The sequence below is a fragment of the Lynx rufus genome, unplaced genomic scaffold, assembly GCF_022079265.1.
Source record: "Lynx rufus isolate CCGP_SWC_20201006 ecotype Redwood Valley unplaced genomic scaffold, mLynRuf1.p SCAF_23, whole genome shotgun sequence".
NCBI classification, from domain to species: Eukaryota; Metazoa; Chordata; class Mammalia; order Carnivora; family Felidae; genus Lynx; species Lynx rufus.
The window spans coordinates 2995003-3010179 of NW_025814838.1; the positions used below are offsets into that span (position 1 = coordinate 2995003).

The 15177-nt window shown below is 52.0% G+C and overlaps 1 protein-coding gene across 4 annotated transcripts in view; it reads right to left on the bottom strand.

Moving 5' to 3' along the window:
* Positions 1 to 15177, bottom strand: part of KATNIP (katanin interacting protein) — a 193512-nt gene that overhangs the window by 87106 nt on the left and 91229 nt on the right. For all 4 annotated transcript variants that reach the window (XM_047087184.1, XM_047087185.1, XM_047087186.1 and 1 more), the window contains exons 8-9: positions 9013 to 9280; positions 2402 to 2533 (exon numbers count right to left, since the gene is read on the bottom strand). In XM_047087184.1, the coding sequence (XP_046943140.1) occupies positions 2402 to 2533; positions 9013 to 9280 (400 nt within the window). The remainder of the gene's footprint in view (positions 1 to 2401; positions 2534 to 9012; positions 9281 to 15177) is intronic.

The window sequence follows — 15177 nt, forward strand, 5'->3', positions numbered from 1 at the left end:
CTTACCCAGAACCCCATCCGGGGCTGGGCTGGGCTGGACTGGAGCATGCCCCTGACATGCTGGCCCGGCCCATGGCCCAGGGCACATTCCCAGGATGCTCGCTGCGAGCCCCGCCTACTGTCCCGACCCCCCAGCCCAGGGCTCCTGTGCTGTAACACTGCCTGAGTCACCACCAGGCTTGTCAGGGCCCACCCCCAGGTGCCTGCCAGCCCGGGCTGGGGGGAGGGGGGAGGGGGGAGGGGGGAGGAGCAGCCCGGCACAGCCATCCAGAGCACAAGCCCTGGAGCCTGGGTGTGAATCGTGGCTTTGCCGTCCCCCCAACCTTGGTTTCCCCACCTGTGAAATGGGAGAAGGGGGTAGCACTATCTAGAGGGATTTCCTGGAATTTGCTGCCTGGCACCCACTGCCTCTGCCTCCGGGGACAGCACCAGTGTCTGCTTCGCAGAACCACCCCGACTCAAGCCGGGAGCGACAGCAGCTCCAAGGCTCTGCTGGCCTCCGTGGGAACAGTGCCTGATGGCCCTGCCGAGCGCTTGTTCTCGGCCAGGTGACCGTGGCCTATCTCTCCAGCTCTTTGGTCCTGATAGCAGCCCTCAGATGGGGGGGTTCTTCTTCTCCCTGTCTGCAGATCGAAGAATGAGGCCCAGAGAGGTTAAGTAACCTGCCCGAGGTCACAGAGCTAGTGGGTGGTCAGGCTTGCTTTCTGCCAGTGTTGCTGGGCTATGGGCTGCTGGTGGCCATCTCACCACCCTTAAGAGCCTGCCCAGGCACAACGGGCACAAAGAACGTTGAAGTGGAAGATGGGCAGAGGCCGGCTGCTGCTTTTAATCACCCGGACCCAGCTGTGCCTAAAAATCCCACCACCGTCGGACTTTTCAACTACACGGGTCGATTCGGACTCCTTCCCTCAAAGACGCTTTTTCAAAATCACGTTGCTACCTAAAATGCCTTGCTCTGTATTCATGTGGGTTTCGGGCTGTGGTAAGAATTAATCAGATAATGCCTGGGTGCAGCCCTGCCCACGCCCCTCAGCCAAACCTCTGCCCACAGCTCCGGTGCAGGGGCTCCCCCGGCACCGGGGAGGGGTATGTGAGAACCTGGCTCCCTTGCTCCAGGGTGGGGAGCGGAGGTAGGACGCGGATGTCCAGCCCTGCCTGCCCAGAATCCCCCAGCCGGGAGGTGTTCCACTTGCCCAGGGAACTTGTGTGGCATCCCCAGTGTGGACGGAATGCCACAGCGACAGAGATCAGGGCCCCTGGCTCAGACAGACTGCTTGTTTAAGCAAGGCTGGCGGGCTGGAGCTGGATTTTGCCCGGGACACCCCGGGGTTCCAAATCCTGGGGACACCAGGATGCCTTGAATTCTCTGGCATTCACAGAATGCCAGAAACCAGAAGCAAGTGGCTTCCTCAGAGCCACTCCACTGGGGCTTGGGGCCGACACTGGCCGCTTCCCAGCCGTGTGACTGATCGCCTGCTCTGGGCCTCAGCCCCTCCTCTGTGAAATGGGGACAATCTGTGGGCCTCCCTCAGAGGCTATGTATAAGGATCATAATTTATTACGAATGACATAACAAAGCTGACAGCGGTGGCCGGCTCACAGGAAGTGCTCAATGAACGTGACCTCTCGTCTCCATTAGAAGAGCAACAGGCCAACTTCACCATAACCTCTTTTGTACTATTGGAATTTAGCACCGTTGGCACGTATCATGATCCATATAAAGTAGAAAATAACAACAATTTAAAAGCAAAACCAAAACTGAAATAGGTTTTCAACTAGAACCGCATCTTGGTTATAGAATGAGCAAGTGGCTGTGACGGTTGACTTAATGTGTCTATTTAACTGGGCCACAGGGAGCCCAGATATTTCGTTAGACACTACTCTGGTTTCCGAAAGGCGTTTTGGGATGAGGTTAACGTTTCAGTTGGAGAATGAAGCAGATTACCCTCCATGATGTGGGTGGGCCCCATCCAATCAGTTGAGGGGCCTGGACTGAACAAAAAGGACTGACCCTCTCCCAAGTAAGAGAGAATTCTCCAGAAGACGGCCTCTGGACTTCATCGGCAACTTCGACCCTTCCGGTGCGATGGCCTGTGGAAGACTGGAAGACTGGCTCTTCCTGGTTCTGCTAAGCCATGCTGCAGATTGGACTTTGACACACACACACACACACACACACACACACACTCTCTCTCTCTCTCTCTCTCTCTCTCTCTCTCTCTCTCCCCCTCTCTCTCTCGGTTCTGTTTCTCTGGAGACCTTGACTAACAATACAACTAGGAAAGGTGAGCTCAGGCCTTGACAAAGAGGGTAACACAGCCAAGACTGCTCTATCACGGCATCCCAGTGAGAGTGCCCCAGGCCCAGCCCCAGCCCTGCTCAGAGGCTGCCAGAACTCTTACTTGAACATGCCTTCTCCTGGTCTGGGAACACAGCAGAGGGCTGGGGGTTCAGGTTCAACTCAGGTCTGCTGGGAATGAAAACCTCAGCGTTGTCCTTCCGCTTAGCAGACAAATTCCTCTCCTTTTTACTACCTGCAGGAAAACAGCGGTTTATATGTCAAACGTGGAGCGCTAGCAGAGCGAGGGCATGCTGCTTGGGTATCTGTTGGTTCGTTCACTTATTCACTCGACAAATACTTGCTGAACACCTACCCCGTGCCAGGCGCCACGCTAGTTTGGAATGGAGATGTGAATTATGCGGCGCATCCTGGCAAATAAATGAAACTTTCTAGGACACGTTCTAGGTGTAGGTTTTCAGATTTTAACATTTCTGGGACAGAAGAAGTTTCCAGCACCAGGGTCACAGAGGGGCCACGCAGCTGGGAGCATGTGGCCGGCAGGCATGCAGCAGACAGAGAGGAGAGCCCTGACAGGTTACCAGAGGCACGGAGATGGGGCATTCCAGACACAGGGAACAGAATGTGCAAACAGTGAAAGGCACACAGGCCGTGCTTTGAAGTCAACGTTTCCCAAAGTAGGGTGCCTGTACCGCGGGCAGAACAGGAAATGACGCCAGAGGCTGTGCAGGCAAATGTTTTTTAAGCGATTATTTAACTGAACCTGCATGGAAAAAACATGTAACCAGCCTATCGACCCCTTGATTTCATTAATATCATTGCTTAGAACAATCTGAAAATCATTAAAGAAAGGAAAGAAAGAGAAAGGAAGGGCAGGGGCGAAGAAACGGAGGGAGATGGAGAAAGAAGAGAAAGGTGCTGATTTAAACAACAGCTAAAACAGTACAGGAGGTTTGTGGCGATGGCAAAAAACAAACAAACAAACAAAAACACACAAAAAAACAAAAACCAAAAAACCCCCCTGTGACTTCAGAAGGTCTGCAAATGGCTCCAGCTCAGGGGAAATGGCGCTAAGAGCCTCTGTCCGGCGCAGATTTAAGAGCTCGAGAGGACGTGCTTGGGACCAGCGGGCAGAAGGCCAGCTTTGCAGGCCAGCAAGGCTGGCGGCTGAGGAGAACAGACCCTGCCGGCAGGGAGATCAGTCAAGGTCCCAGGATTCGGGACTTCCTGACCTGGGAAGACAGGAAACCCGGGAACTGTCGGCCGAAGTGCCATGTAATCGGAGTCCCAGCAGAGCGATCCCGGGGGCCTCGGGGGGCCCAGAGGAGAGGGAGTCCCAGAATCCAGGGCCCCATGGGATTGTTGGGAGCTCAGAAGGTGAGGGGTGTCCCGCACCAACCTCTCCACCCTCCGCTGTGGACTTGACGAAGGACATGTGTTTCTCTATACACTTCTGAACTCGCTGCTCCCTGGCTGGCCTGAAATGCAGGACCCAACGGATGACGTTCAGGACAGGGGACAAGACAAAGAAGGGACGGGGCAAATGACCACAAGACTCTCTCCCCACATGCCGAAAATATGCAGCTGCTGCTAACAGCGACAGCCAGCACTGATTGAGGTCAGGCCCCTGAGTGCTCAGCTGCGGGGACAGGTCCCTCCCCAGACATCGCAGGGGATGGATGGGAGGCGCCCAAAGATGCCTTGGCACAAGGTCACAGGGCAAAGGGGAATCAACAGTGCTGACCAGCCGACTCGAAACTAGGGAGATCATTGTGGATTATTCCAGTGGATCCAATGGAAGCCACAAGGGTCCTTAAAAGTAGAAGAGGGGGGCGCCTGGGTGGCGCAGTCGGTTAAGCGTCCGACTTCAGCCAGGTCACGATCTCGCGGTCCGTGAGTTCGAGCCCCACGTCAGGCTCTGGGCTGATGGCTCGGAGCCTGGAGCCTGTTTCCGATTCTGTGTCTCCCTCTCTCTCTGCCCCTCCCCCGTTCATGCTCTGTCTCTCTCTGTCCCAAAAATAAATAAACGTTGAAAAAAAAAATTAAAAAAAAATAAATAAATAAATAAAATAAAAGTAGAAGAGGGACAGAGTTTCAGTTTGGGACGATGAAAAACTTGTGGAGCTAGATCGTGGTCATGGTGACTGTCCTTAATAACACCAAATGGTGCTCTTGATGGTGAGTATGGTAAATCTGTGCCGTGTGTACCTGACCACAATAAAACGAACCCAAGCACTCGCACAGGCACAGAGAAGAGGGTGGCACACAAGGAGGGCGAGAGGGAGACAGGATCTGGAAGAAAGGTACAGAGAGACTTGACCTTGCTGGCTCTGGAGGTGGAGGGAGGGACCCTGAGCCAAGGAATGCAGAAGCCTCTGGAAGCTGGAAAAGGCAAGAGAGGTTGTCCCCGAGAGCCTCCAGAAAGCTCACAGCCTTGCGGATACCGTGGTTTTAGCCCAGTGAGCTGATGTCAAACTTCTGGCCTATAGAACTATAAGATAATAAATCTGTGTTGTGTCGGGCCACCGAGTTTGTCACGATTTGTTACAGCAGCGACAGAGGACTAATACATACTATTACAGAATAGGGCTCTGAGGTTCAGGTTGTTGGCCCAAGGTCACAGAGCCAGGGAGCGATGGAAGCAGGTTTTCACCAGGCCGGCCTGGCTTGGAGCCCTGCCCTGAACCACGTTAATCCCTGTCTACCACCGCCTCCTCTGGATAAGATGACCTTCCAGAAACCGTGGTCCCCAGGCCTGCCTTATCTATCGAGAGTCTACACGAGGATATTTTCTAGGGCTCCAAAGGATCCAGAACCCCCTTGAGTCTTCATGGAAGGTGGCCTGGGACCCCCACCAGCCTCCTCACGAACCTCGCTCCCCACATGCTTGCTTGGCTCCAGCCGCACCGGCCCTTTCTCTGTCCTTGGGTGTGCCAAGTTCGTTCCCTCTTCGAACCCTTTGCACCTGCTACCCCCTGCCCCTGGAATGCTGTTCCCACAGCTGCTCCCTCCTCATTCCCGTCCCAGCTTCACCACGGTCTCCTCTGAGAAGGCTCCTCTGACCCTTCCAGCCCGCAAGGTCCCCCTCTGACCCCCAGCCCCCAACCAGAGTCCTGTCTTATAATCTTGACGACGTTCCAGGCTCTTGAGGGCACCGTGCTCTCCTCCTACCTGAATTCTTAAGCTGGCCCATGATTTGGCTTCACCTTTCCAGTTTGGGGAAAAACAACTTCTGTTTTTCTCTGTGCCACTCCCGCGCTGGCCCTCACGGACAAGAGGACACATGGAATGGGACAGGGAGGGCAGGAAGCCATCAGAGCTCAACCCAGCCACTCTCTTCGTTCCTCCAGTGGGCTCGCCCTCAGGGCACATGCGCCCCACTCCCCCACCCCTGCCATCACACTGGTGCCATTAGTTGTCCAGCTCTGCCAACACCCGGGATCAGGGTCTGTCTACTTTAGCGGGCAGCACTGAGTGGCCAGCAATGAGGCTCTTCTCAGTTGGAAAGGTGGATCATTTGCTCTCCTTCTAGCAGACTCCCAAACCCATCTCTCATTTGTTTCAATTAGGAGGGAAAAGAGGGCTTTGACTCCTCAAAGCCCAACTACTGCTTTATAACTTGATCTGGTTTATTTATTTAGCCTAGTGATTAAGAGCTCAGGCTCTGGGCTCTGACGCCTACGGACTCAACCCCACTCTGCCCCTCCCTAGCTGCGTGACCTCGGGCAAGTGATCTGACCGCTCCGTGCTTCCGTTTCCCCATCGGTAAAGCAGGTACAATGCCAGGACTTGCCTTGGTGTTGTGGTAAGGACTTCGCGTCCTTGGAACAGCGCTTGGCACACGTTAGTAAGAATTCTGCAAATGCTGGCAGTTGTTATCACTGTGGTGTGTGTGTGTGTGTGTGTGTGTGTGTGTGTGTGTGTGTGTGTTCTCCTTGCTAGGATTAAGGGCCATGGGAGGAGGGACCGGGGCCTCTTTTGTTCCAGCACAGTGCCTGGGGCGTGATATGCATCCGGTGGGAAAAAAAAGGAATGAACAGCCCAGAACCAAGCACGTCTTTTCCGGACACTATTGACCGGTTTTGAGTAAATGCTCGGGATCAGTTCAGAACTCCAATCCCACGCTGGGGTCTGGGGGGACCCTGCGACAGCCCCCTCAACCTCCGCCTGCTCCTCTCTGTGAGTGGGTTCTCCTGCTGGGGAATCACTAGGGAGAACCACTAGGGAGAACATCCCTAGGAGGCAGGCATCAGCCCTCTGTGGCTCCAGATGAAGCAGCCCCCGCCCACGGTAGACATCGCCGCGGCCAGCGAGGGGCCTGCCAAACAATCTAATTGTTCGAAAACGCCAAATGTCAAGAGTGAAGTTCTCTCTCTTTTTGTTTCACGCTCCAGCATCGCTCGCAAAACGGTGCCGGGGGTCCAGCTGTCTGTGGCCTGGTCCTTCACCCCACAAGTGACTATCGTGCCCTCTGTTTCCAGGACAGGGGGGCTCGCTCAGTCTCCTTACAGCCCTCCCCCTCCCTCGTCACTCCTTGGAGAAAACGCAAGCCACTGGTCGCGGCCCCAGCGCGTCTCACGAGTATGTTAACATTTCCCCCACCGCGGGGTACCCCAGCGGGTGGGCATAAAGCTTTCACGCGTTTGACACCGGTTTCCCGGGTGGCTTGAACGTGCCAGATGAGTGCTGTCCGCTGGGGACGCAACGGAGGGGAAGCGCTGGTCTGTGCCCTGGCAGAGCTCACAGGCCAGAGGGGGAGAGAGGCCCCTGGGAGTCCGGGGCAAGGCCGGCATCATGATGATACTGTGGGAGCAGAGAAGGCACTGAGCTACCTGGCCGGGCCAGGAGGGCAAAGGAGGCTTCCTGGAAGAAGCAGCCCCGGAGCTGAGTCTTGAGGGGAAAGCAGGGAGCCAGGTTTCAGGCTTCGGGGTGGAAGGAAGATGTGGTAATCTAGACAGAGGGAGCGGCCCAAGCAAAGGTTTGGAGGTGAGAGCACACAATGAGAGCACGCCTGAGGGACAAACGTTCGCTCTCTGAAAGCAACAACCACCGGGTGTGGGTTTTTCCAGGGCTGCCTGTTATCATGTCTCCCCAAAACTCATAAGTTCAAGGGGCGCCTGGGTGCTTCGAGTGGGTTAAGCGTCTGACTCCTGGATTCGGCTCAGGGCACGATCTCACGGTTCATGAGTCTCAGCCCTGCTTTGGGCTCTGCGCTGAGAGCGCGGAGCCTGGTTGGGATTCTCGCTCTCCCTCTCTCTCTCTCTGCCTCTCCCCTGGTCTCTCTCCCTCTCTCTCTCAAAAATTAATTAATTAATTAAAAGAAAAAGCAACAACTCATATGTTCAAGTCCTAACCCCCAGGACCTCAGACTGTGACTGTATTTGGAGACAGGGTCTCTAAAGGGGTTATTAAAGAAAAATGAGTCGCTTAGGGTGGGCACTAATCCAATCTGCCTGGTGTCCTTGTAAGAAGAAGAGATGAGGACACACAGGCACACACAGAGGGCAGACCAGGTGAGGCCACAAGGGAGAAGATGCCCATGTCCAAGCCAAAGAGAGAGGCCGAAGGAGAAAACAACCTGCTGGCAGCCTGACCTTGGACTTCCAGCCTCCAGCACTGTAAGAGAATAAGTGTCTGTTGCTGTTTAAGCTCCTGGTGCATCTGTGGTACTTTGTTATGCGGCACGAGCAGACTGATACACTCTGTCTGATTTCAAACATTCCCTTGTTCCTCTTCCCTGAGGGTCACTCACGCTTCCCAGCTGGTTGGCCTTGATATTTGGTTCAGAGCATGTGGCACAGCCGGCTTGGAGAAGGATGTGCTCAGAATGGAGAGGGAAGACGGGCACAGACCAAGCCAGCTCGGGCCTGGGCACGGGGACTGTGGCAGGTAGGCCCCTCCCTGCCCCCTCATCAATGGTTTTTTCTACTCAACTTTCCAGGGTCCTTTCTGGAAAACCTCCCCTCGTGGACAGCTGCTGTTTCTGTCTATCCTGCACGCTTCCTTCCTTCCTGAGATTTACCTTGACTTTCCCTTTGGAAACTACCTGTCCATGTGGTTTGGCTGGCAGTGACCGCACCCAAGGCCTTATTGGCTGGACCTGAGAGCCACAGTGACTAGTTCAGAGATGTGACCCGATGTGGGTTCAAGAGCCAGGCCTGGGACCTGCACTGGAGCTTTTGGGAAGAAAAATCCATTTTCTGAGGGAGGCATAAAGCCAGTGTCTCAATTCTGTGTCAGTTATGTGGAGAGCCCACCTCAGAAGGGTCCCAGGACAAATGAAGGCAGAGACGAGAGGGAGGAAGTGGAGGAGAGAGAAGCGGGGGGGGGGCGGGGGGGGGCGGGGAGGAGGGGCCAAGAGTCCCATGACAGCCCTGGTCTCCTCCGTTCACCAAGCCAATCTAGTCCCTTTTGCTGAAGCCAGTACGCATTAGCCAGTTGGCATGTGGACCCTGTTATACTTCCTACAATGCACAGGCTAGTCCCCCAAAACTAGCTGCCAGACACCTGCTGTTTGGGATTTCAGGGTCATCTGTAGGCCTCTGGGAGCCTTTGTGTCTCGCGATCAGCAGACAGACCAGATGGACATACCTCCCTGGCCTGCGAGACGGTCTGCCCAAGACCGAACTCCTGAAGCCCTGCTGGCAATACAAGTCCTGCTCTTAGGCCCAGAGCCACCAAAGGCAAAGAAATGCCACATAAGGCAGAGCTCACTTTTGGAAGCTGGGTTAAATTCCAGCACCACGAGGGGGTCTGGGCCCCGGGGAGGGCGTCCTTCCATCTCCTGGTCCTTGGGAACGTCCTTCCGCACCGCGTCCCCACTGGAAGGGGCGGGGTCATCTCTGCGGTGGCCCCCCAGCACCTGCTCTTCGGGCTCTGGCTCCGAGAGCACATCTTCTTCGATAGAGTCATACTCATCGCTGGAATCATCTTTTTGTTTCCTTTGTAGATTTACGCTAAGTTCCAGGCTTTTTCTCAGCTCCTGCCAAAAGTCAAGAAGAGAGGCAAAAAATGAAATATGTTACTTTGAGAAGAACTCATCTGAAAATGGATCATTAGAACCGAGGGACTATTCCCAGCAAACGAACATTTACCAAAATCATCTTGACACACGTGTGGTCATCGCTCGGAAGATATGAAAGGGACGAACGAGCCCCTCTCCAGCAGGGCGGTAATTACAGTATGAATTGTGGTCACACGCCTGGGATGTCACTAAGAGTGTACGTGTGTGTGTGCGGGTGTGCGTCATAAGTGTTTTGGTTTGGGGCTCCTGTAAACAGACTGTGGGGTCCCACCTCCCCCCACATCAGCGTCTCCGATTCGGTGGGTCCTGGATGAGGCCTGAGAAGATGCGCTTCTAACGAGGTGATGTTAATGCTGCTGGTCCAGGGACCACACTTTGAACATGAAATCCCAAAGGCCTCCAAATGATCCTGAAATTCCAGACGGTAAAGCGTCTGGCAGAGAGTTGTGGGGGGGGCTATCCTATGTACTGAAGGATGTTTAGAAGCACCTGAGACGTCATAAGATTTAGCACTCGGTTGGCCTTTTTTTTTTTTCAACCTGTGTCTCATCTCCATGAGATGGTAGACTTACAAACGAAAGGCCAAACGTGAAGATCTACGCTTGGAGAGACCAGGAAATGGATCACCGACCAGGATCCTTCTGAAAGGGATAAAGGGCTTACCCTGGGACAAAAATTTTAAACTCGACTCTCTGAGCAAACCAGTGGGTCTGGTCAGCCCAGCTATACTACCGGCATAGCTCGTGTTATCGACATAGCTCTGAGAAAACGAGAAGCAATCAGTATGCTTGCCGTATATGTGTGATTGGCCAGTAAAACTTACTAGCAGCTGTGGTGTGCCGAGTGACGACTCCTCAAAGATGTCCACGTCCTAATAACCCCAGGACCCTGTGAGTCAGTGATAGCTCGTGAAGAGTGGAGAGGCACTAGAATACTTTGACCATCTTAGATAAACCATTGTAAAAAGACCCGACAGTAGAAATATGATGGACACCAAATGTGCTGCTATGGGGACTCGGGAAATAAGGAGCATGTTATGGAAACCAGGAGAGAGGGAGTCCCATGACGTAGCGGCAGGATCTTAGCCAAACTGTGTCTACGGCTACGTGAGAAGTGGTGCGTGGACCTGAGATTTGATGATGTGGGCAACTCGCAGCCTATCTAGGTTGCAAAGGATGCTAAAATGAGGAGATTCACTGTCAGAAAAACACGCTCGGGAGAGAAGCCTGAGCATGGCTGGACAACCTTTTGCTAGTTACTGGAAAAGGATCCAAAGTTTGGGGTATTCAATCATGCTGAGGGTTCTCTCAAGACATGGGACTCATGGATCCTTGGAGACATCTCAGCAGAAGCCAGGAATAGAGGGAAATTCTCCAGGAAAGATCTGTGAAGCAAGCTCTTGTCTAATGGGTGGAATCCTAGAGACGTACAGAGACCATATGGTTTTTGAGAATGGCATACCACTGCAAACACCGGCAGCCGGTACCAAATGGAAGAGAGGAAGGATGCAATACAAGAAGGCTTCCCACTCTCCAAATTCTACGGTCAGGAAGCATGAGGCTCTGTGCTGACAGTGTGGAGCCTGCTTGGGATTTGCTTTCTCCCTTTCTCTCTCTCTGCGCCTCCCCTGCTCGTGTTCTCTCTCTCTCAAATAAAAATAAATAAAATTAAAAAAAAAAAACAAAACAGATCACTATGGCTCTTGGGTACCGAGTGGAATTTGAGAGGTGGGGCCAGGATGGAAACAGGGCACACAGGTACAGCAGCAGTGGGGGAAGGCGGAGGTGGCTGCGGAGGTGGGGACAGCAGGTGCATTTGGAGATGCGTTTTGGAGGCAGAGATGACAAACGATGGGCTAGAAATGAACAGGGTATATACACCCTTTGACCAAATCTCTCTGAGAGTTATCCCTCAGTCCTAATATACGAAGGTCATTGAGGGATCCTTGACAATAGAGAAGGATCTCAAAGTGCAACCAGAAGAGGTGGGTTCAATGGTGCATCGAGTGGCACCAACGGAGCCTTGAGCAGCCACCACAGAAAACGAGGTAGCTCTCGCGTCCTTACTCAGAAAGACAGGAAGACATACGTTTAAGCAAAACCAAGCATGTGAAAAGATGCACACGTAGGATATGTCCAATTGAAAAAAAATGGTTTCTGTGCATGTGTGCAAATATGCCTACAGTCTGGAAAAACAGGGGCGCCTGGGTGGCTCCGTCGGTTGAGCGCCCGACCTCGGCTCAGGTCACGATCTCGCGGTTTGTGAGTTTGAGCCCCACGTCAGGCTCTGGGCCGACAGCTCGGAGCCTGGAGCCTGTTTTGGATTCTGTGTCTCCCTCTCTCTCTCTCTCTGCCCCTTCCTCTGTTCACGCTCTGTCTCTCTCTCTCTCTCTCAAAAATTAAAAAAAAATCATAAAAAGGTCTGGAAAAATAGTCACCAAATTACTAACAGTGTTCTCTCTGGGGGTGGCATTATGGGAACTTTCTTCTCCATTTTGTTTTACTTTTTTTTTAAGTTTATTTATTTATTTTTGAGAGAGAGAGTCTGAACAGGGGAGGGGCAGAGAGAGACGTTTATTTATTTTTGAGACAGAGAGAGACAGAGCATGAATGGGGAAGGGCAGAGAGAGAGGGAGACACAGAATCGGAAACAGGCTCCAGGCTCTGAGCCATCAGCCCAGAGCCTGATGCGGGGCTCGAACTCACGGACTGCGAGATTGTGACCTGAGCTAAAGTCAGACGCTTAACCGACTGAGCCACCCAGGCGCCCCATCAATTTTTTTTTTTTATTATAAGCACGTTTCCAACTTTGTAATTAGGAGAAAATGATATATTTATATTTATGTTTTTTTTTTAATTTTTTTTTCAACGTTTTTTATTTATTTTTGGGACAGAGAGAGACAGAGCATGAACGGGGGAGGGGCAGAGAGAGAGGGAGACACAGAATCGGAAACAGGCTCCAGGCTCCGAGCCATCAGCCCAGAGCCTGACGCGGGGCTCGAACTCACGGACCGCGAGATCGTGACCTGGCTGAAGTCGGACGCTCAACCGACTGCGCCACCCAGGCGCCCCATATTTATATTTATGTTTAAATCCCGTCCGTCACTCTGGCAAATAGGTAAATTCCCCACAGGAGTGGTAGAGAGAGTGGGGTAGAGGACCCTGGACAGCCAGTTGTCCGAAAAGGAGCTGCTCTCCATCCGGGACCAAATCCTGTCCCCTCCAAAGAGTGACTCACAAAGCAGCAGCGCCTAACTCCGGAAGATGACAGACCAGCGTCTACCTGACTTAGTGCATCCGGTCAAATGGACCAGATTTCAGAACAACAGGCCATCGGGGCGCCTGGGTGGCTCAGTCAGTTGAGCGTCTGATTCTTGATTTTGATCATGATCCCAGGGTCACGGGACTGAGCCCGCGTTGGGCTCGGCACTGAGCAGGAAGCCTGCTTAGGATTCTGTCTCTCTCCCTCTGCCCCTCTCCCTTACTCGGGTGCTCTCTCTCTCTCTCTCTCTGTCTCTCATAAATAAAGAAAAAAGGAAGGAAGGAAGGAAGGAAGGAAGGAGAAAGAAAGAAAGAAAGAAAGAAAGAAAGAAAGAAAGAAAAGAAAGGAAGGAAAGAAAGAAAGAAAGAAAGAAAGAAAGAAAGAAAGAAAGAAAGAAAAGAAAAGAAAAGAAAAGAAAAGAAAAGCAGGCCACCAATTCTAACAGGAAGAAACTCAGGGAATATAGCACTCCTGAGCCTTTCTCAGGGGAAAAAAAAAAAAAAAAAAAAAAAAAAAAAAACCTCCCAGAACAAAATCCAAACAATGCAGGGTGAAATCAAAATAAAGAACACGGAGTTGGAGAATCTGTGGTAAAACATCTGACGGTAAACACGGAAGCCATTTAGAGACCAAATAAATACTAGACAATTACGCATACTTGGGTCATGGACCAGAATGCAATGCTCTAAACCTAAGGCCTTAGCTTAGCTAACAAAAGCCAGAAGTCAGCAGGCAGTGTGGGCGGACCCCTGACCTCATTTTCCAGCCAGTCATTTCAAATCCATCTTTTTTTTTTTTAATTTTTTTTAATGTTTATTTATTTTTGAGAGACTGAGAGAGACAGAGCACGAGCGGGGTGGCGGGGGGGGGGGGGGGGTAGGGGGACAGAGAGAGAGGGAGACACAGAATCTGAAGCAGGCTCCAGGCTCCGAGCTGTCAGCACAGAGCCCGACACGGGGCTCAAACCCACGAACCGTGAGATCATGACCTGAGCTGAAGTCTGGCGCTTAACCAACTAAGCCACCCGGGCACCCCTTCAAATCCATCTTAAATGGAAATACGGAGTTTTTAAAAATGGCAACTCTAACCTGTAAATATCTTTTTTCGTGATTTTTTAAACCGATGAAATATTTTTAAATTTTTAAAAAATGTTTATTTATTTTGAGAGAAAGAGAGGGAGAGGCAGAAAGACAGGAAGACAGAGAATCACAAGCAAGCTCCACACTGTCAGCGCAAAACCTGATGCAGGGCTTGAACCATGAGATCGTGACGTGAGCCGAAATCAAGAGTCAGATGCTTAACCGACTGAGCCACCCAGGTGCCCCCTGATGAGATTTTTTTTTCTTTTCAACGTTTATTTATTTTTGGGACAGAGAGAGACAGAGCATGAACGGGGGAGGGGCAGAGAGAGAGGGAGACACAGAATCGGAAACAGGCTCCAGGCTCTGAGCCATCAGCCCAGAGCCTGACGCGGGGCTCGAACTCCCGGACCGCGAGATCGTGACCTGGCTGAAGTCGGACGCTTAACCAACTAACTGCGCCACCCAGGCGCCCCTTAGATATTTTTAAAAACCTCTTGTGATCAAGAAATTTGAATTTTGGGCTGCCTGCGTGGCTCAGTTGGTTAAGTGTTCGACTTCAACTCAGGTCATGATCTCACGGTTTGTGAGTTCCGTCCCCACGTCGGGCTCCCTGCTGTTGGCACAGACCCTGCTTTGGATCCTCTGTCTCTCTGTCTCTCTCTCTCTTTGCCCCTCCCGTGCTCATGCATGCATAGCATACTCACTCTCTCTCTCAAGAATAAATAAACATTAAAAAAAAAAAGAAATTTGAATTCAATAATTCCTCCCATTTCAATTTGGTTTTTGCTTTTGTTAAATTAGTGCAACTTTCAACGCCATAATTGTATTTACAAAATACATATGAAAGAGAAGCCTAGATTCTGCACAGCTGGTATCTTCTTCACAAAGGAAAATAACACACTTGCTCACACCGGATGAGCAAACTTTAGGAACCTATGCTCTTATGATGCCCACGTGATTCAAAACCATCTGTTCCAGGGCAAAGGGGAGACAGAGTAAGGAGCAATACTCTCCCGGGAAAGCCGTTCAAAACCTTTCCATCTGGAAAGATGAAGACCTTGAACTGGTCGCTTTGAAAGCCAACCTGCCCATACTTCAAACGCATACCACGCAGGGGGATCTACTGGTTGCTTTGAAGCTGTCATCCAGAAATTTCTCTGTGAACACTAACTGTAGAGCTTTGCTTTACGATCTTGTGATTTCGGCGTTCAGCGTTGAAAAGTTTTTGTAAGTTTTTATTTATTTATTTTTGGGAGAGAGGGAGCCAGAGAGGAGAGAGCAGGGGAGGGGCGGAGTGGGAGGGGCAGAGAGAGAGAGAGAGGGACAGAGAGAGAATCCCAAGCAGGCTCCATGTTGCCCAGCACAGAGCCCGACCTGGGGCTCGAACTCACAAACCCTGAGCCGAAACAGGGTCGGACTCTTGACCGACTGAGCCACCCAGGCGCCCCTCAGCGTTCGCTGTTGAAAATGTTAAGTTCACACCCTTGCGACAGAAAGCCCTCTGTACAGAGG